Raw genomic sequence first — 22127 nt, 5'->3', positions numbered from 1 at the left:
ATTCTAACCTCTCTGCCTCCAAGTCTCACTCGCCTGCCCCTCCAACCCCAATTCCACCAAAGAGAATCTAAAATCACCCCTACACAGCAATGCTGAAAACGTTCTGGTAACTCTGAACTTCCTCAGCACTTTCGTATTTTAATTCACACCCACTAGGACGCAACTCTTGAGAGTCACAGTAAAGGATACCTTAAAAATGAAACTACCTACAAGGCATTTATGGTACTTTGTTAAATACACTTCCTTGATAGACCCAATGTGGTAAGAAGGACACCTTCCGTAAAACTGCTGTAACAAATTACTTCTCGTGAAGTTGTAATAGAATAAGCAGCCATGTCTAAGACTCTGAGTATATTCTTTTTGAAAAGTCTTTTGATTTTGAATAGGTCTCTTTTTAAGATGTACTACAAATCCCCAATTTAAGACCTCTCCCTTTCTTTTTACATTCTTAAGAAAGTTCATCCTATAGTTTTATAAACATTAATATGGTCAACTTAACTCCTGAAACAGGGCTACTCTTAGCCCAGAAGCTGGGTCCCTTCCTCAAGAAAAGCCTGAAACGAGTCTACGCTCTCTGCCCCAGTGCCCTGGGCCCACTCACTGGTCGTCGGTCTCCATGGTGCCACCGCGCCGAGCCTCGCCCTGGATAGACTCCATAGCTGTGGAATAGAGAGCCTTCTGGGGGGCTGGTCTGCGAGTGTCAACCGAGTACTGGGCTTCATTGGCTAAGGGCTCTCGTTGTGCATGATCTATGTTATGGATTGACATCAAGAGGCTATAGTCCATTATCTTGAAGCTCTGTAGCACCTAAGTGGAAGGAAAACAAAAACCAAAATCATGATCTGAGCCGGGAGAGAAGAATTTCTTTTCAGGCTCTCACTGCTTTCATGATTCTTTTTTTTTTTAAGATCCTAAAAAAAATTTTTTTAATGTTATTTTATTTTCCAGAGAGAGACAGAATGTGGGAGGGGCAGAGAGATGAGACACAGAATCCAAAGGAGGCTCCAGGCTCTGAGCTGTCGGTGCAGAGCCCTATTCGGGGCTCAAACCCACGGACTGTGAGACCATGACCTGAGCTGAATTCAGACGCCCAACTGACCAAGCCACTCAGGCGCCCCTAAAGATATATTTTTAAATGTTTATTTATTTAAGAAAGAGAGAGGGAGAGGTGGAGGGGAGAGAGAAGTGAGAGAATCCAGGCAGGCTCCACATCATCAGCATGGAACCTGACCTGGGGCTTGATCCCATTAACCACGAAATCATGACCTGAGCCAAAATCAAGAGTTGGACTCTCAACAGACTGAGTGACCCAGGTGACCTTCAATTATCTTTTTTTTTTTGTTTGTTTAATGTTTATTTACGGAGAGGGGAGTGGCAAAGAGAGGGGGAGAAAGAGAATCTCAGGCAGGCTCTGTGCTGACTCACAAAGCTCGAACTCACAAACCGTGGGATAAGGACCTGAGCCGAAACCAAGAGTCAGATGCTCAACTGACTAAGCCCCCCAGGTATCCCTTGACAATAAAACCTCCAGGGTTAACTTTAGGCTTATCCCTTGCTCCTCCTAGTCCCTGAAGAAGAGCATACTAACCTCCTCTGGTCACCATTTATATCCCCTCAGCTTTCTTCTATTTTACTAAATATGTATTAGGCCACTGCCTGGCCCACAAAACCCTCTTTGTTTGTTCTTTCCTTGTATCTCTTTGTGAAAAAAGCATCATTTTCTCAAGGGAACAGGGAATACATATTTGTGCTGTAAAGAATCCACAAGGAAGGTCTGGTGAAAGTACACTTCGTGATGGAGCAGATCTGTTGCAGGACTTTATATGCCCAGTTTCAATTCAGTTCAGTATTCAGCAAAGCCCTACCATCTGTAGGCACTGTGTCTGCTTATGGGGATACAAAGATACTTAAGAGAGTTTCTGTCCTCAAGGATATTATAATTTAGGAAAGGAAACACTGCAAAAATAAACGTAATACAGTCTAGTATGTGCAACAATGAAAGTGCTTACATGACTAAACAGTGTAGAAATCAGGAAGTGATACATAAGTTTATGAAGAATAAATGAGAAAATAAGTCCTAATAAATAAAGAATATTCCAAGGCCCGGAGATATGAAACGAACAGCATGTTACATCCTGGGAGATGTAATTTGGTACTGTTAAAACAGAAAATGCAAAAAACTGGTGTGGCAGATTACAGAGGTTGACAGGGGAAGAACAGTAACAGGCCTGAAGTGCCATATTAAGGAGCCTCGATTATGCGGCGCCTGGGTGGCTCAGTTGGTTAAGTGTCCAACTTTGGCTCAGGTCATGATCTCATAGTTTGTGGGTTCAGGCCCCATGTCAGGCTCTGTGCTGACAGCTCAGAGCTTGGAGCCTGCTTTGGATTCTGTGGAGAACTTCAAGCAAGCTCCATGCCCAGCATGGAGCCCAACACATGGCTGAGATCATGACCTGAGCTGAAATCAAGAGTTGGCACTGAGCCACCCAGTGGGCCCCTGGAGTGATTCTTTGTAAAGTTTGAAAACAACTCTCTGCTCCACTGTATCTAGTCCTTTCAACCAAAGGACTCAAACTAACATAGGCATCACTCTGTAAATAGACACAGAGTAAGCAAAGGATAAGGATGGACAATGTTACAGAGTAGAGGAAGATAACCCTACAGTAACAGTTAAGGGAAAAAATCAGTAGGAAAAAATGTCACAAAAAGCAAGGGAAAGGTATGTTAAGCAAGTGGAAATAGTCAACTGTCAAGCTGCAGAAAATTCAAGGAAGGACTATGAAGTAGTCTCAGGGCACTTGGGTGGCTCAGTTGGTTAAGTGCCTGACTCTTGATGTTGGCTCAGGTTATGACCTCACAGTTCAGGAGTTCAAGTCCCACTTTGGATAGCGGGGAACCTGCTTGGGATTCTCTCTCCCTCTTCTGCTGATTGTGCATTCTCTCTCAAAATAAATAAATAAACATTAAAAAAAAAAAAAAGGTAGTTGTCTCTATTTGGCATCCCAGGTGGTCACTGGGGAGAGTAGTTCGTGTGAAGAGGAGACAGCAAAAGCCAGGACAGTGGGTTGAGGCAGGAATAGGAGAGGATAAATGAAAAGAAAAAAAGAGAAGAGTAGGGAGAAGGAAGAGGCAGAGAGAGAGACAGACACAGAATTTGAAGCAGGTTCCAAGCTCTGAGCTATCAGCACAGAGCCTGATTCAGGGCTTGAACTCAGGAAACATGAGATTATGACCTAAGGTGAAATCAAGAGTCTGTCACTTAAGTGTCTGAGCCACCCAGGTACCCCATAATTAATACATTTATTTAAAAAAAATTTTTAATGTTTATTTTTCAGAGACAGAGAGTGAGTGGGACAGGGGCAGACAGAGAGGGATGATACAGAATCCAAAGCAGGTTTTGAGCTCTGAGCTCTCAGCACAGAGCCCGATGCAGGGTTCAAACTCACAAACTGTGAGATAATGACTTGAGCCATAGTCAGATGGATGCTTAAATGACTAGAGCCACCTAGGCGCCGCTGTAAAAGTTATTTTAAATGAAACCTGGGACATACAGGGGTGCCTGGGCAGCTAAGTTGCTTAAGCATCCAACTTTGGCTCAGGTCATGATCTCACGGTTTGTGGGTTTGAGCCCCGCATCAGGTTCTGTGCTGGCAGCTCCGAGCCTGGAGGCTGTTTCAGATTCTGTGTCTCCCTCTCTCTCTGCCCCTCCCTGGCTCATACTCTTTCTCTGTCTCAAAAATTAATAAACTATATAAAAAAAATTTTTTTAATGAAACCTGGGACATATAGAGCTAAGGAACTGAGCCCTATCTCCCACAGATTTGATGCCCAAGAATAATAACCTGTTTTAGTGACTGAGATTTTTGGTATCAGAGTGAAGGAAATATACCAAACTCACCAAACAGTCACGCTGTAGGGTCTTACATAGAGCATTGTACATATCAGCATCCAAAAAAAGACCATCTGGAATGTCTTGTAAGAAGTCAAGGTCTTTAAAGGTGGGGAGAGGTTTCTCTCGCTCTTTTTGGGAAGCTCGCCGTTTGTACGTTGAGCCCTTGAGGTCATATTTCATGTGCATCTTCACTGACCGTGGTAAGAGATTGTTCATCACCACAATTCGAATGTTCTTACCACCTGCCTGCACACAGTACAGCCCATAGAATTTAGGCAGCAAAGTGCGAGGGTTCTGGTTGAGGTTCTGTGGATTTAAAAGTAAAAAGAAGTAGGAGAACAAGTCAGCTCATTTTCAGTGAAATTCAAGGGCAAAAAGTTGCCACCCATCTTCCGTTGTCTGGTACATGGGGTTCAGGTACACCTATCTGCCCATAAGGCCACATTGTTATTTGCTTACAATTTTCCAATGTATCTATCTCGGTGATCAGATTACCATCAAGCTGAGCCACAGACCCTCCAATCCAGGCATCAGTCAGAACACTCCATGTATGATAGGTATCTCCTTTCAGAGAGGTTTAAGAGAAACCCATATTGAAAAAGTCTTAATTCTAAGCCCTCCGTATAGCATGTTGTCGTGGGTGTGATGAGAAGCAAAACTAACTCCTTCAGAACTTCAAGGGCAGTCAAGGAGAGTAAGGTGGAATAGAGTACTATCAAGGGAAGTCACCAACCTTATTCCTTGGTGTAGGAGGTGGACTAAGAACAGAAAATAAAATTATCACTGAATATCACCTTTGGGTAGGATGGTCTAAGCCAAGTAACACTAAAAACACGACAGATAAACAAAACCCCTTTTGGCCCCAGAGAAGCAAGAGAGATGGGCCGAAAAGCCCCAAAACGAACTACGTCTTTATGACCAAAGCACAGACATCGTGTTGCCCTGTTGACAAGAACCCCCACCCGCCGGGCCAGGAGTGGGGTGGGCAGCGCCCCTCTTCTCTCACCATGTAGTACCCTGGAAGCAGCTTCTGCAGGAACTCTGCCTCTTTATGCTGGACTGTTTTGATGATGAATTCGTCGTCACTGGACACATAGAAGAGGGAGCCACTAGCCCCAGAGCTGCAGAGTTCAATCAGTGGCTCATTGCAGAGGGAGTACTAGGGCCCAGAAAGAGAAGGGCAAGAAGTTCAGGAACATTAGGGTTTGGCCAACCAGAAATTAAGTACAGATGCAATTCTATTCTAAAGAAAAACTAGAGCAAGTCTATGAAAGGAGGGTCTTCCTTTGGGAGGATCCCTCCGATGGCGGAGTCATAGGGTTCTGAGATCTGGAAGCTTACCAAGTAATCATCGGGCCGGATACCAAATAACTCCCGAAAGTAACGGAAGGCAACAGGTGCATAGGTTTTGAAGCGAAAGTCATTGTAGTGATGAGCAGGGGTCAAGTTGCTCCCTTCACTGTAGGGTTAAATAGAAGAACTTGTAATTTACCAGTCTCTGTCAACCCAGGAGGCCACCCTGGGCAGACACTTCAGAGTCACTCTTATGAGTCAGTACATCCCTTATGAGAGGACCAGAGGGATTAAGAGAGTCAGTTACTTAGTGGGACATTGGCACAACATAGGGATTAAGACATGGGCACAGAGAATCATACTGCCTCTTACCTTGTGCACTAAATTGCTTTAGTGCACATGCTTTAGTGCACAGGCCAGAGGCTCATGAAGTATTCAAAAAACAGCATCTCCTGTCTAAATTCTTCAGTCCCACATCATCCTAAGATCAAGTTAAGGACTGGATGCTGGGCACATGCCTAAATTAGACCTGAACCCCTAAAACTGCCCTGAGGTTGATAAGAAAAAGCTGCACTTCCCAGGAAATTCCCATGAACGTTAACCTCTATACCTGGGAAAGAAGATACTCTCCACCACATAGAAGTCTTGCATGAGGACATCACGCTCTGGTTTGGTACTCAGGCTTCCAACAGTGTGAGTAATGCCTAACTGGATGGCACCTTTCAAGGCAGATGAGGTTGTCTGAGAAACAGAAGAGAAATGAGAGAAAAGTTTCTAGTATTAAATCTGATCAGAATAATAAAACTCCGGAGGAAGAGCCAGAAGCAGCACTCAAAAAGCAAATGCGCTCCTATTACTTCAGACCAAGCTGGGGCAATCCAGTTCCTCCATCCTCTTGCATATGCGGCAATTAAGCCTGGTAAAGCCTGGAAGGGTACAAAGATACATAGTAGCAAAGGCAGACTGTCAGTCAGCCCCAGCTGTCAAGTGTTCCCATCTATCCGTGTCTCCATCTAGGAGACATGCTGTCCTGAGAGAATAATCTTACATCTCACTCCAAAAGTTGCTGCCCCCAGAGTATCTGGGGCTTCTCCAAACATTTTATTCATGGAATATAGAATGTAACTAAAATTAACTGATACTCTGATTGACTCCTTGGCTACAAAAGGCCTGTTAAGCCCTTTTAAGGCAGGGCCTGATTGGTGTTCCAAGGACAACAGAGTGGCACAAAAAGTTTCTAACTGAAAAAAAGTCTAAAGATTCAAATTAGTTCTGAGAGAAGTATTTGAATTTAAAATGCTCACACTACAGTCAAAACACAAATTCAAGAGCAGGTATAATCCTATAGGAAAATATCAGCTCACCTAGATCTGTGCTGTCCAATACACCAGACACGTGTGGCTATTTGTCAATTTAAAATCAAAATAAACTAAAAATTCACCTTTTCCATCTTTCCAGTCACATTCAAGTATGTGGCTACTACTGGGTAACACAGAATATAGCACATTTCAGTCACTGTAGAGTTCTACTGGACAGTTCTGCTCTAAATGATTTCCCTCATCCCCAACCCTCACCGAGTATTAAATTACCAGTACTTCTATTTAGTTCTCATTAGTCATTAAAATTAAAACTAAATAAAATTAAAACTAGAGGATGGCTCACTGGTAGAGTATGTCTCTTGATTTCAGTATCATGAGTTTGAGCCCCACATCACGGATAGATTGCTTTCAAAAAAATTTAAAAAAAATTTTTTTAAGGTTTTATTTATTTCTGAGAGAGAGACAGCATAAGAAGGGGAGGGTCAGAGAGAGAGGGAGATACAGGATCTGAAACAGGCTCCAGGCTCTGAGCTAGCTGTCAGCACAGAGCTCGACACGGGGCTTGAAACCACAAACCGTGAGATCATGACCTTAGCCGAAGTTGGCTGCTTAACCAACTGAGCAACCCAGGCGCCCCTAAAAAAATTTTTATAACTAGATTTTTAAGTGTGTGCCTCTCCAGTTAGACTAGAAACTCATCTTTTTGTTCTCAATGTTCAACACATAGAGCTCAATATGTATCTGCTGAATTGACATGGGCCTTGAGCCCATTCTCAGGGAGGGGCAGGTGGCTGACAGACGTCAGTCCACCTCTATTACTTGGGGCAGTGCAGTAAAGGCAGAGAACACACATAAGAAAAATTTACATGGGCCAGAACAGGACTCCAAGAAATCATCACATCCCATATCAGACAAGTAGAAGATGCTCGATGGAAGGTGAACACTGTCCCTTGGGAAGCTGAGCATCTGCAAAGTAGTCCAGAGCTGAAAGTAAACTCTAAAGTCCAAGTTGTAGGATAGTTCTTGTGCAAAGGCTAGGATGTCAAGAATTGAGACAAGGTGTGGAGAATATCATCAAGGAGACAGAACTATCCCCTCCTGGAGTAGGATGAAAGAGTCCCACCCAGACACACCTTCTTATATGTCGTCTCTCCTGAAGAGTCAACGCCTCGGTGGCCTATTTTCTTCGTGGACATGCCAGAGGAATACGCCACCTGGAAAAAGAGTCAAAATTAGCACGTAATCCCCACATCATACACCATGCAGCTACCATGAAGGTACATTAAAACAAATCGAAACACTCAACCCACACTTTCTGGAAGAACATTTTACAAAATTCACAAGATTCACTCCATGCAAACATTCAGCTCTAGTGTTGCTTCCCAATGAACGAACTGGCTAAAAGAAGACAGAAAATTCCTAGGCACACATATTTCATTTATTTATTTATTTATTTTTTGAGAGAGAGAGAGAGAATGCAAACTGGAATAGATGGAAAAGAGAGGGAGCAGAGAGAGAGAATCAGGCAGGCTCAACGCTCAGTGCAGAGCCCAATCTGAGGCCTGATCCCATGACGCTGGGATCATGACCCGAGCTGAAATCAGAGTTGGACATTCAACTGCCTGAGCCACCCAGGAGCCCCACATACTTCACCTTTGATCATCAGAAACAGGACATTAAAAAAATGATTACCAGGGGCGCCTGGGTGGCTCAGTTGGTTGAGCGTCTGACTTCGGTTCAGGTCATGATCTCACAGTTTGTGGGTTCGAGCCTCGCATCGGGCTCTGTGCTGACAGCTAGCTCGGAGCCTGGAGCCTGCTTCAGATTCTGTGTCTCCCTCTCTCTCTGATCCTCCCCTGCCCATGCTGTGTGTGTATGTCTCTCTCTCAAAAATAAATAAAACATTAAAAAAAAAAAAATGAGTACCAGGGCTCATGGGTGGCTCAGTCGGTTAAGTGTTCGACTCTTGGTTTCTGCTCAGGTCATGATTTCATGGTTTGTGAGTTTCAGTCCCTCATCAGGCTTTGCACTGACTGTGCTGAGCCTGCCTGGGATTCTCTTTCTCCCCCTCTCTTCCTCTGCCTCCCCTGCTGGCACTCACCTATGCTCTCTCAAAAATAAATAAACTTAAAAAAAATTGAGTATCATTAAGAAAAAGCAGATACAAGAGAACTATTGAAATAGCTACTCCAGGAAAAAAAAACCTCAGTTCACAGAAGCAAGATAGGCTAAAAGTAGTTCCACAGATCTTTCTTCACCAACCTCCTTCCAGAAATTACTAACCCTCTAACCTTCAACCCAACCTGAACACTATTTGCTTGAAGTGAATTCACCAGTAAAAATGATCTAGCCACTTGCAAATCCAAGTACTGCTAGCTGAGGAATAAAAAGCTGAGGCAATTAAGAGGACTCCTCTGAGATAGGGGCCTCAGGGCCTTGGAGAGATTCCTGTGAATGAGATATGGCTTTGTTTTCCACCCACATGACAGCCCCTGAGATGAGGAAGGAGTAAACCAGTACAGCAGCCAGCGGAGCCTAGAAGGCAGTTCCCCACACCAAGATGAAGCACAAAGACACAAAGGTATTCTTCATGATGTCAATACTCATTAAGTTAACAAGCCAAAGACAAAAAAACCCTGTGTCAATAGGGTGTGATGATCTTAGGGCCTGATATTCAAGTTCTACCATTCTTGCTAAAGCCCTTAGTGTCAGAAAACTTTTGGTATATAATCTCAAAGATCTTAGAAGAGGGTCTAAAGAGAAAAATCTAAAATCACAGGCTAACAGGGGCCTGCATTCGGAGACCCTGTCATAAAACCCAGGAGAGAGGCAAGAAGTAAGAAGAGGTTTGGGAATAGAAAGGCAATTAACAGCTTCTATACGGTTAAAAGAACTTCTTTTAAATTCACTGAAGCTATGTAACCAGGAGGCAGTAATAGCAAAACCCGAAGTGAGCTTTAGTGATGGACTGTGTGGTTAGTTTTAACCCCAGCCTTATTGATCCCACTTACTGTGTGACCTTGAGCAAGTTATAGAACCTCTAATCCTCACTTTTCTTATCTGTAACACATGGGTAACAATGGTACTTAGTTCACAGGGGTGTTTACAGGACTAAGTAAGAATAAAGGGCACTTAGGTAAATTATTTACTCTTTGGTACACTATATTTGATACATTGAAAAAATGATAGGGGCCCTTGGGTGGCTCAGTCAGTTAAGCCCAGCTCAGATTCTGTGTCTCCTCTCTCTGCCCCTCTCCTGCTTACACTCTCTCTCAAAAGTAAGCATTAAATTTTTTTTTCTAATGATCATGTGAGCTACTATTAATAACTATGATAAACTGCAACAAAAGTTGTTGTATAATTTCCAGCTTACCAAAGTTATGTAAGAATCTAGTCCAGCTTCCAAGATCCAAGTAAGGGAAAAATAAAGATGTCATAAACAGGTATCCTTCTACCCCAGAATTAAAGCTTTAGAAACATAATATCAATATAAAACTCACCTCAGATGCCATGGGTCTCTTGACGCCAGATGCTGTTAAAGAATAAACAAAACACAATTACAAGTGCATACACACACACTAGTACCCACAATCTCTATCACGCACACTGAAACAATCGGGGTTTGAGTCAAACTAAATCTATGAGCTCCTGCCTCTTCCTCTGTGATACTAGATCCTTTTGGGAAGGGGTTTTAAATATCCCTTCATCTTCTTCCTCCACACTCACAGAACCCTTATGCATATTCCTGGCTTATTCTAGTCTCTTTTCTTACTCAAGTGTTGATATTTTTTGTGGACAATATATCTGTTCTTGATACAGTTAACCATAAGAGTCAAGAGGATCTCATTTGATACGCTGGCTGAAAGAGAATGGGTATGAGATATACCTAAGGCTCACCGGGGAGTCTAGGGCTTGATAATTTTTCCTATAGAGCTAAAAGGATTAAGAACTTTTAGAGCCTATCTATGGTGCTTTATTCCTCCATTAGTTATTTCAGGAAAAAAGCTAAAGAGCTGCTCTATGGAGATGAGGCAGCTAAGGATGAGAAAATGCAATGTTAAAATAATGAAGATTCTGCATCCCTACTTCCTCACCTTGAATTCCACTGTAAACTCAACAGGAATTTGTTGGCATTTACTTACCAAATGTTTAATCAATGCAGATGTATAAGACAACTGTGTGGGTCAATCTCATAAATATTATGACTTTTATTCATTTAAGTTTAGAAAAGATTGTAAGAATATATTTAGCTAAAATAACTAAAAGAACCTATCTGTAGGAAACCTACTCTGAAAGGTTAAATCAATTCTCAAGGGTCTGCCATCCCTGTAACTTTCATCCATGATCATACTGGACCATGACCACTCGGAGACAGACCGTCCTCCCCTTCACGTTGGAGAATATTCAGCTTTATCTTCAAAGACTACTGATATATCACTTCAATCTAATTCTAATGAATTCAAAGGGAATAAAGATTAACCATATTAAAGAAAATTAAAAAGAGGAGCCTGATGAAATGATCTTCAATAATGTTAATACCAGAGTAGGAAGACCTCAGTTCCACTGTATGTATAAGGATTAATGGTGAGGCAGCAACAGACACATGGGATTAAGGGCAATAAGGTAATGTCTAATTACGACTGTTTAAGACAAATGATCAAGGGCCCTGAGAATGTCAGAATACAGCTGAGCTCAGAGGCAAGGTTGTAATAATAGCCCTTAGTCGTACAGAGGTCACAGACTAAGTATTTCTGTTACCAATAAGCAGAGCAGTAAAATTTCCTTCCCTATAGTGAGTCAGGGTGGCAAAAAATGGGGAACAGATGGTTTTCACTCCTCTTCCAAAAAAAGGAGGCAATGGAAATGTCATCTAGCTGTTAGGAAGATATGCTGCATATAATGACCCAGAAAACTGGAAAGCCAGCAAAGTCCAATCTACCCTTTATAGATGCTTCATCTTTGATCATTATCTTCACCTGGGTAAAGACTAGGTCAATTAGTAACGGAATCCCAAACCGAAGCTTCCAAGGAATACCAAGCCAGGAGGACTCAGGATTAGGATTAAAACTGCTACTCACCTACAATAAATTTAAGGTGTCCACCACCAACAAAAAAAGCCTAACCTTTTATATCTTACCACCTTTTATCAAGAGTCAACATGCTGAGTTATTTAAAAATCAGAAGACCTGCGTTCAAATCTCTCTTAAATCAGGCAAATTTTTCTCTACACTTAACTAAAAAAAAAACCTATATTAGAAAGCTTATTTAGGGGGGGAGAGGGGATGGGCTTGGAGGAGGACACTTGTGGGGATGAGCACTGTTACGTGGAAACTAATTTGACAATAAACTATTTGTAAAAAGAAAAAAAAAAGAAAGTTTATGTAAAGATTAAAGGAGATAAGCTAAAGCAAGTAGAGTATAAAGTACTATACAAATATGTTCTTACTTTCTTTTTAAAAAATTTTTTTAGTTTTTTATTTATTTTTGAGACAGAGAGAGACAGAGCATGAGTGGGGGAGGGGCAGAGAGCAAGGGAGACACAGAATCTGAAACAGGCTCCAGGCTCTGAGCTGCCAGCACAGAGCCCGATGCAGGGCTCGAACCCAAGAACCATGAGATCATGACCTGAGCTGAAGTCGGACACTTAACCGACTGAGCCACCCAGGCGCCCCACAAATAAGTTCCTTCTGAGTGATTTCTTTTTTGTTGTTGTTTATTTGTATTTGGGTGGGGGGGCATTGAGTGAGGGAGGGAGGAACAGAGAGAGTCAGAGACAGAATCCAAAGCAGGCTCCAGACTTTGAGCTGTCAGCAGTGAACCTGACATAGGGCTCGATCTCATAAGCCATGAGATCATGACCTGAGCCGAAGTTGGACACTTAATCTACTGAGCCACCCAGGCATCCTGACTTTTTTAATGTTTATTTTTGAGAAAGAGAGAGCATGAGCAGGGGAGGAGCAGAGACAAAGGGAGACGGAGGATCCTAAGTGGGCTCTGCACTGACATCAGAGAGCCTGATGCAGGGCTAAAACTCACAAAATGTGAGATCATGACCTGAACTGAAGTCAGACGCTTAACCGCTTAATGGACTGAGCCACCCAAATGTCCTGACGACTCTGTGTGATTTTTATTTTTTTTAATGTTTTTATTTATTTCTGAGAGACAGAGACACAGCATGAGCAAGGAGGGTCAGAGAGAGAGGGAGATACAGAATCTGAAGCAGGCTCCAGGTTCTGAGCTAGCTGTCAGCACAGAGACCGACGTGGGGCTCGAACCCATGAACCGTGAGATCATGACCTGAGCCGAAGTTGGACGCTTAGCCAACTGAGCCACTCAGGTGCCCCGACTCTGTGATTTTTAAAGCAAGAGCAAAGCTGGGCCCATGGCAAGGTTTAATGTTCAATTACCTAGACCTTCATGAAATTTTAATTAGCATCTCAAATTACTTGGCTCCTCCCAAACCCCCCACAGCCACCCCCCCATACCCTCCTGCAAGTGCACACATGCAACTTATGGAATCAGTGATTCTCCATGAGAAAAATCTCATGGGCTTTCAGCTGAGAAGACTAACACTGATTCTGCACTCCCTGGTCAGTGCTTGGCCTCTCCCTTCCTTTTTTACCCCAGAGGAAGAGATTTGGAAGGGATCTGGCAGAACCAAGGAAGGCCAACATTCAGCCCTAGTCTGACAGTACTACCTAGAAAATTATCTCCTCTGTACAAAAGTAGTCACTGGACAGGGGCGCCTGGGTGGCTTAGTCGGTTAAGCGTCCGACTTTCGCTTGCTTAGGTCATGATCTCGCTTTTCGAGGGTTCGAGCCCCACGTCGAGCTCTGTGCTTACTGCCAGCTCAGAGCCTGGAGCCTGTTTCAGAGTCTGTGTCTCCCTCTCTCTCTGACCCTCCCCTGCTCACGCTGTCTCTCTCTCTCTCCTAGAAATAAATAAAAATTTAAAAAAAAAACAAAAGTAGTCACTGGACAAAGTTAAACAATATAGATAAAAAGGCAGCTTAAGTGATTTCAAGGCACAGAGTTAGGTACAGGGCTTTTTTACTCCCTGAAAAGTTCTACTTTGCTACCTTTCCTAGTTTTATCCCCCCAAATTTTATCTCTAGGGCTGCTACACTCTTGCAAAGTACCCAGAACCAGGGTGGGAGGAGTTCACTCACCAGAATTTTGGTGCCAAGTGCTTAGCTATCAGCAAGTGCAAAACTGGGATTAATCCCAAGAACACTATAGCAGTTAGAACGATATTGGGATCTAAATAATAACAATCAGACTAAGTAATATTCTCTCCAAGGAGGAGAACATGGACCTAAAATTTACTCTATTCCTTGCTTGAAGTTCTGCCCCTGGGCTGCACACTGGAGCTTGAATCTAACAAAAAACAATGAGGGGCACTTGGGTGGCTCAGTCAGTTGAGCGTCCGACTCCAGCTCAGGTCATGATCTCACGGTTTGTGAGTTGGAGCCCCGCGTCGGGCTCTGTGCTGACAGCTCAGAGCCAGGGACCTGCTTCAGATTCTGTGTCTCTCTCTCTCTCTGCCCCTCCCCTGCTGGTGCTCTCACTCTCTCAAGAATAAAGAAGAACATTAAAAAAAATTTTTTTAAACAAAACAAGTTGAAAACTCAGCTCCTTCAGCCATAGACGAAGCTACTGGCCCATTATCAAGCTAACAAATCAATAACCATTTCTATTATGAAAAAAGCCACTCCAAAAGGGCCTTTGAGAATTTTAGTCTAATCCTCTTTTTTTAAGTAAGAGCAAAAGCATTAAGGGGTGTGCTCAAAAATCAGGACAAAGGTAGTGACAGAGCCAGAACAGGAATTCACATTCCTAATCTCCAATTCAACTCTCTTCCTTCTAAACCATCTTTTGTTTCAATTTCATGGCCACCTAGTGTCTAGAGAGCCCAAGCAAGCACTAAGGGAACTAGAATACTCTAACAAACTAAACAAATCTCAAAACTGCTAAGAGACAATAGGAACACATATTTTCTTTCCCTGAGGTACCCCCTTCCCTTGAGACAAGGAAATCTTTTTTTCATTCTCACTGATAGGGTCCTCCTCCTTTAGTTCCTCTCAATCTTAAATTAACGACAACTCTGTCCTTCTGGTAATAGTCATCAATGTTACTGGCAAAAAGAGCTTTTGCTTCTTTTAGTGAAGTTATCCTTGTTCTGGACTAAATAATGCCTGTATTCTAGAGCAGCAGAAACTTCTTTCAAGTCTGATATTTGAAAGAGCAGTTTCACAGTTTTACAGATGTTAAGGTCCTCACTAGTAGCAGAAAAGTACCTTTTTGTCCTTGTAATAGAATGTCAATAACTTTAACAGACAAAAAAAGAACTCCATCTCAGATTAGAGTTTTCTTTTTGGTACGTGTGGGACCATGACTGGCTCTGATTAAGCATAAGGCTTTTATTATTATTGAATTTGCAGTGGATAAAAAGAAGGCATCTGACAGTCAAACTGTGTGTGTTTTGTTTTGGGGATCTTGGGACTGACTGCAGAATCAGTACCAATCCTTGGCACATATTAACTTTCTAATTTCTGAAAGAATCAATTAACTCCACATCTTATGCACAGAAGAGCTAGAAATTTTGTCATTTTTCTAGGAGAGCAGAGGTCAGAAGAGGAAGTTGTCTTCTGTACTAGTCTCTCCTTTACCAAGGATTCCTGGTTTGGTCAGTACCCATTCAACAACAAATAGTTAATCTGGTTTAAAATCATGTTAGTTCACACACAGACTTTCAGATTAGTCAGGGGAGCAGTAACAGCATAGTGGGTAGAAATGTGGACTCTAAAATCAGAACACCTAGGTTTGAATACTTGATCCACCACTAACTAGGCAACCTTGGACAAGTCAGTTAAAACTCTCCAGGCCTTGGTTACCTCAGCTATAATATAAACAAATAATAACATGTTCCTCGTAGAGCTGTTAAGGGAATTAAATAAATCATGTACAGCACTTAACATGATAAATATTCTATAATACTAGCAATTATTATCTGTATTGTGAATTATGAAACCTATCTACAGGATGGGAAGGGTCAGAGGAAATGAAAAGATGCAGTAGAAAGGGAAAAGAAGAGTTCAGACTAATTTAATGAAACAGAAGGAAATGGAAGTTATGGAAAGATTTTGAGGGAGACAACAGGTAGTCGACTGACCCGTATTCTACTGTGGAACTGTAAGAAAAGGAACTTCTGTGTTAAGACAGCATCTTTTTCAGAAAGGGCAGAGAGAAATTGGGAGCTAATATCAAGTAATGCTTGCAAGACATCCACAGCCTTCTCAGAAGAAGGCCATGTACTAACCACTACAGAAAATCTGTCATTGTTATGGGGAAGGGAATCTGGCTGCTAGTTACTGCGAGGAGCTCATGCTTCTTCAGCACAGATACACATCAGATCTACCTCTCTTACGGTTGACCCCACAGCACAGAAAGTTGAAACCTAAATGAGGAAAAACAGAAAAGTTATCACTTACTTCTAGGGTTCTACTTGCTTACAGCAGAATAAGCATATTAAAAAAAAAAAAAAAAAAACCTTCTAAAGTTTAAAATTCTGAACAGGGCTTAACCTGACTCCCAGCACCATACTGTGAAATGTACCATGATTTTTGGCAGTTCTGAGTAAACGTCCAAAAAACAAGAGAAGTTCTGGCAGAAAATTCCAAGAGTGGTCACAAAATCTGTAATCATATCATTTCACTCTGGAGTGATTTCATATCGGCAAAAAAATTTCAGGTGCAAAACTCATTTGTATACAGGCATCTACCCTTTTGATGGTAGATTAAAATAATGTGTGTACATTTTATTTGAGGGTATTCCACTCTTGGAGGATAATTTGGTAATATCTAGCAAAATGTCTTAAAAACATGTATGTACAATTTGACCCAGAAGTGAGAATTTATCCTAAAGAAATAGTCAAATGGATAAAGATGTATACACAAAGATATTTATTGCAGAACTGTATGTGATAACTATTTTTGGACACATACTGTAATTAGAAAAAAAATCTAAATAAACAAAAGGAGATTGGTGATATGAATCATGTCATAAATAGAATATATAAACTATTATTTTTACGTATATTTAAGGATAAGATATGAAAAAGTTTTAAAAAGTTATATAGTACAATATTTTTATAAAACTTATCTATAAATTCACCTGGATTTACAATGAAAAGGTCCAAAATTAGGTTGGCTTTGTAATTTTAAACATTTATTTTCCCTTATCTATGTAAGTTTTCCGGAACCAATAATTAGATAGATAACAATTAAGGAAAAGAGATACACAGGGACACAGGGATCCTTTACTACTCCATTTTTCCTAGTAAACCACCCCTAAATAGTCCCACACATACAGACCAACATCACTCCCACCTCACACATGATCTCAAGCTCATTATAATCATATCGAGCGGCTGCAGAGATAGACTAGAAGAAAAATGTGAGAAGAAAATGTCCAGAATGCAGATAGTCCCAAGCTACAAATAAGCATGACTCCTCTACACTCTCTCTCCACCACAAATTACTTTGAGATATTTGTACAACCTGAAACAAACATTCATCAGCACATATAAGAGGCTCTCTCTGAAGAGGTTTATCTTTCATGTTCTCCAGAATATCAGTATTTTCCTATAAAACAGGGATACTTAATTTCAGCGTATCTCCTGGGTACCAGGCCCTGAAAAATATAAAAGATCTATCCACTAAATTATGAAAATAAGTTGGGGAATCTTTAATGTTACTAAAATAATTTCAAAACAGCTGAACCAGTCTAATGCCAAAGTGGAAACAACCCAATCAGTTCTTGCTAAAATACAGCACTGATTCATCACATCACATCACAGCACTCACCATTTTGGTCCTTGGCCCCACCCTAACTTATGTTTCTGATGATAAAGGTATTAGAGGGGCTGGTTTCTAGTCACTTGGCAAAACACACTGGGACTCTCCATATATTTGCTTGTTAGCACTGAACTACTGGAGACTGAGATTCACCATTAAGAAGGAGAAAATGTAGACGAAAAGAAAAACCATCAATGTAACTCTGAGAAGTATAAAAAAAGGCGAACTTCAGAGGGGGAAACGAATTGACTTTCAAAGAGGAGATAACTGAAATAAGGATATTTTCCAACCATAAAAACCTCCGACATTAGGGTTGTTCCCCCCCACCTCCCGCCCCAGAGTGTAGAACAAAATAGAGTTGGCCTTAATACCAGAGCCTCTCCCTGCACTTTCAGAGCAGAGGCATTTCCGTTGGAGATGAGATGACATCATCCATCAGATGAAGAACTAAGAGGCAGTGTGTGACTGACTTCAATGTTTGAAGTACACATATAATTTGGGGACGCTCGAGGCTGGCCGGATGTGCATTCCTCAGACGACTGGAGTTCTGCCTGGGCAAGTCATACAGAAGCAACCCCAGAGACCTAGTTTAATGACTTACCAATACCACCACAGCAAATATGTCAATGAGACCGACACAGAGTACAAAGAGATACAAGCAGACTTTTGGGAAGCAAAATGCTCACTCTTAGGGGTTCTCTTGGTTGATAAGAGTGAGAGCCAGAGGTTTTAAAAGGGGGGAAAAAGGCAAAAGCAAAAACTCACACAAAACAAAACAGAAACACGATCAGCCCAGTTATCTGCTGTACTTCTAAAGCAATCTCTCTGGTCCTTTTTACCTTGAAATACTGAAAGCCATTTTAATTACACCCCTGTAGGTGCTAGGCACAATATGTTCTCCAAATGAAAATACTGAGAAATATGTTTGAAGTATCAGCCCATCTCCTGAGAAGTATTGCTGAGCACTCAAAAAACTGTGTTTAGAAACAAAAAAGTACCACTATTACACACTCGATAATGACTAAACCAAGCCACATCCCAGAGGAAAGCTAAATTTTGTTCCCTAACAAGTGTCAAGTTTTCCTAAGGGTCTTCTAGGAAAAAGTCAGAAAGGCAAGGATGCTCCTAGAAACAAAAGCTCCAGAGTAGCTTGATCCACCAGTCCTGAGGTCACCTCAGATAACAGCCAACTAAGTAGCAAGGAAATGAGCTTACAAGATTACTAAGACTCATCTTGGTAACATATCGCCTTTATGCAACAACGCTGCCACTAGTAAGCTCTTAGAACCTCAGTTTACAAATTTGGAAAGTGAGGTTAATTAAAATAAGAATATCTCTTCATTTCCCTCTAGTGATAAACTTTTGCTTCTACTTCTACAAGACAAATTTCATGGTTCTCAGGCCTCAATTATGTATCTCTTGGCACTAAAACTTTGGTTGAAAAAAAATTGTGTCCTTCCAAAGAGACAGAAGTCTCCTGGATAAGTCACTCATGGCCAGAAAGTATTTGAGATTTCTTGGCAGATTCACCACCTCGTATTTCCAAACCTGGCTCTATCTATCCTGAAAATGCAATGACTCTTGCTGAATTCGAATGTCCGCACTTCAGCAGAGAAAGTCTATAATTTGAATGATATCATTACCCCAACGATGTACTTCAAGGCAATTACAAGGAAAATAACAAGATAATGTTACTTTTTTGTCATACCTTTCATACAGGTTTTTTTTTTAAGTTTATTTTTATTTATTTTTTTGAGAAAGAGAGCACGAGTTGGGGAGGGACAAAGAGGGAGGGAGAGAGAAGGTCCTAGGTAGGCTCCACACTGTCAGCACAGAGCCCAACACAGGGCTCGAACTCATGAACTGTGAGATCATGACCTGAGCTGATACCAAGACTCAGACGCTTAACCAACTGAGCCACCCAGGTACCCCATACGGGTTTTTGTCAAGGAGAATCTGAAGTTTACCAAGTTTGTTTATCTACATTGTGCACAGGAAAGCTACTCTGCTTTTGCTGATTATGTATCCTAAAAAGACCTCTTCCCATTTGTTCCCCACAACTTCCCCATCAACACTGCTGATCCTTTAGAATAGTGCTTATTCTGGCACTATTGATCAGTTAAGTATATAAGGCAAATAATAAGATATATGAACTCCCTGCAAAGAACCTGCCCTCCTTACTATTGCCAAAGTCTTCCTCAGACTCAACAGAAAGGAGCTTTTTCTAGAATCAGATGTTTACCAATAAATTGTCTACAGGAGCATCTGACTCCTGATCTTGGAGTTCTATGTTTGAGCCCCATATTGGGTGTAGAGATTACTTAAAAATAAATTCTTCAGGGGTACAGAGCCTGCCTGGGATTCTCTCTTTCTCTCTCTCTCTGCCCCTGTCCCCTTGCTCACTCTCTCTCTCTAAATAAATAAACTTAAAAAAAAATTATCCTTAAAAAAAATAATAAAACCTTTAAAAAGAAATACATATTGTCTATAGCCATTACAAACAAACAGACTGGAATTTCACAGGAGGAGAAAGAAAAATGGGAGACAAAGTTTTAAAAAATGGAGGGTTTGAGGGGGAAAGTTTATTTCAAATAGAAAACCGTAAAAAGAATGATGGAAGCTCACAGGAGATAGGAACAAAACCAAGCAACACATACACAGAAACTAAACAATGCTCTCCTTTGATAGGAAAGGGTGGAGGAGTGAAGTGCAATAGGGGAAATGGGCTAGGAAGGGGTTTCCTCTAGGAAATACCATCAGCCCAAACACTCTCTGAGACTGAATGGTGGGCTGGGGTTTGGAACACAAAGAAGCAGAGATTCCCTCTACCAGCCTATCCAGAAAATAGCATACTTCCTCAAGTATACTTTTATCCATGATCAAGAAACACACCCAGTAAACAGAAAGAGAGGAGAAACTAACAACTTTGCTCTTTATGACAAGAATATCCTAAAACATCCTAAAATTCTAGAAAAGAAAACATCCAGATTAAAGGATAAAAATAACCACCTTCCTTTTCTATCCCCAGTTCTGTCTTTGGCCTGGTATGATCTCTGTTATTCACTTCACAGGCTACAGTTTCATTAAAAAAAAAAAAAAAAAAAAAAAAACTAATGAAAAATGTAATAACTAGTAACTGGCACCNCTGGGTGGCTCAGTCAGTTGAGCGTCCGACTCCAGCTCAGGTCATGATCTCACGGTTTGTGAGTTGGAGCCCCGCGTCGGGCTCTGTGCTGACAGCTCAGAGCCAGGGACCTGCTTCAGATTCTGTGTCTCTCTCTCTCTCTGCCCCTCCCCTGCTGGTGCTCTCACTCTCTCAAGAATAAAGAAGAACATTAAAAAAAATTTTTTTAAACAAAACAAGTTGAAAACTCAGCTCCTTCAGCCATAGACGAAGCTACTGGCCCATTATCAAGCTAACAAATCAATAACCATTTCTATTATGAAAAAAGCCACTCCAAAAGGGCCTTTGAGAATTTTAGTCTAATCCTCTTTTTTTAAGTAAGAGCAAAAGCATTAAGGGGTGTGCTCAAAAATCAGGACAAAGGTAGTGACAGAGCCAGAACAGGAATTCACATTCCTAATCTCCAATTCAACTCTCTTCCTTCTAAACCATCTTTTGTTTCAATTTCATGGCCACCTAGTGTCTAGAGAGCCCAAGCAAGCACTAAGGGAACTAGAATACTCTAACAAACTAAACAAATCTCAAAACTGCTAAGAGACAATAGGAACACATATTTTCTTTCCCTGAGGTACCCCCTTCCCTTGAGACAAGGAAATCTTTTTTTCATTCTCACTGATAGGGTCCTCCTCCTTTAGTTCCTCTCAATCTTAAATTAACGACAACTCTGTCCTTCTGGTAATAGTCATCAATGTTACTGGCAAAAAGAGCTTTTGCTTCTTTTAGTGAAGTTATCCTTGTTCTGGACTAAATAATGCCTGTATTCTAGAGCAGCAGAAACTTCTTTCAAGTCTGATATTTGAAAGAGCAGTTTCACAGTTTTACAGATGTTAAGGTCCTCACTAGTAGCAGAAAAGTACCTTTTTGTCCTTGTAATAGAATGTCAATAACTTTAACAGACAAAAAAAGAACTCCATCTCAGATTAGAGTTTTCTTTTTGGTACGTGTGGGACCATGACTGGCTCTGATTAAGCATAAGGCTTTTATTATTATTGAATTTGCAGTGGATAAAAAGAAGGCATCTGACAGTCAAACTGTGTGTGTTTTGTTTTGGGGATCTTGGGACTGACTGCAGAATCAGTACCAATCCTTGGCACATATTAACTTTCTAATTTCTGAAAGAATCAATTAACTCCACATCTTATGCACAGAAGAGCTAGAAATTTTGTCATTTTTCTAGGAGAGCAGAGGTCAGAAGAGGAAGTTGTCTTCTGTACTAGTCTCTCCTTTACCAAGGATTCCTGGTTTGGTCAGTACCCATTCAACAACAAATAGTTAATCTGGTTTAAAATCATGTTAGTTCACACACAGACTTTCAGATTAGTCAGGGGAGCAGTAACAGCATAGTGGGTAGAAATGTGGACTCTAAAATCAGAACACCTAGGTTTGAATACTTGATCCACCACTAACTAGGCAACCTTGGACAAGTCAGTTAAAACTCTCCAGGCCTTGGTTACCTCAGCTATAATATAAACAAATAATAACATGTTCCTCGTAGAGCTGTTAAGGGAATTAAATAAATCATGTACAGCACTTAACATGATAAATATTCTATAATACTAGCAATTATTATCTGTATTGTGAATT

At 41.2% G+C, this 22127-nt stretch overlaps 1 protein-coding gene across 2 annotated transcripts in view; it reads right to left on the bottom strand.

The window, feature by feature from the left end:
• The window catches only part of PIP5K1A (phosphatidylinositol-4-phosphate 5-kinase type 1 alpha), a 40463-nt gene that overhangs the window by 8047 nt on the left and 10289 nt on the right, over nucleotides 1–22127 (bottom strand). For both annotated transcript variants that reach the window (XR_005530862.1, XM_039246366.1), the window contains exons 2-8: nucleotides 10005–10036; nucleotides 7638–7718; nucleotides 5796–5926; nucleotides 5234–5351; nucleotides 4899–5051; nucleotides 3899–4198; nucleotides 602–807 (exon numbers count right to left, since the gene is read on the bottom strand). Coding sequence is in view for 1 of the 2 variants with exons in the window: in XM_039246366.1 (XP_039102297.1) it covers nucleotides 602–807; nucleotides 3899–4198; nucleotides 4899–5051; nucleotides 5234–5351; nucleotides 5796–5926; nucleotides 7638–7718; nucleotides 10005–10036 (1021 nt within the window). In the remaining variant the exon portion in view is untranslated. The remainder of the gene's footprint in view (nucleotides 1–601; nucleotides 808–3898; nucleotides 4199–4898; nucleotides 5052–5233; nucleotides 5352–5795; nucleotides 5927–7637; nucleotides 7719–10004; nucleotides 10037–22127) is intronic.

Source organism: Hyaena hyaena, unplaced genomic scaffold, assembly GCF_003009895.1.
Source record: "Hyaena hyaena isolate Hyena2069 unplaced genomic scaffold, ASM300989v1 scaffold_284, whole genome shotgun sequence".
Classification (NCBI taxonomy): domain Eukaryota; kingdom Metazoa; phylum Chordata; class Mammalia; order Carnivora; family Hyaenidae; genus Hyaena; species Hyaena hyaena.
Note: the sequence above shows the minus strand (reverse complement) of the source record. Positions and strands in the feature narration are given on the sequence as shown.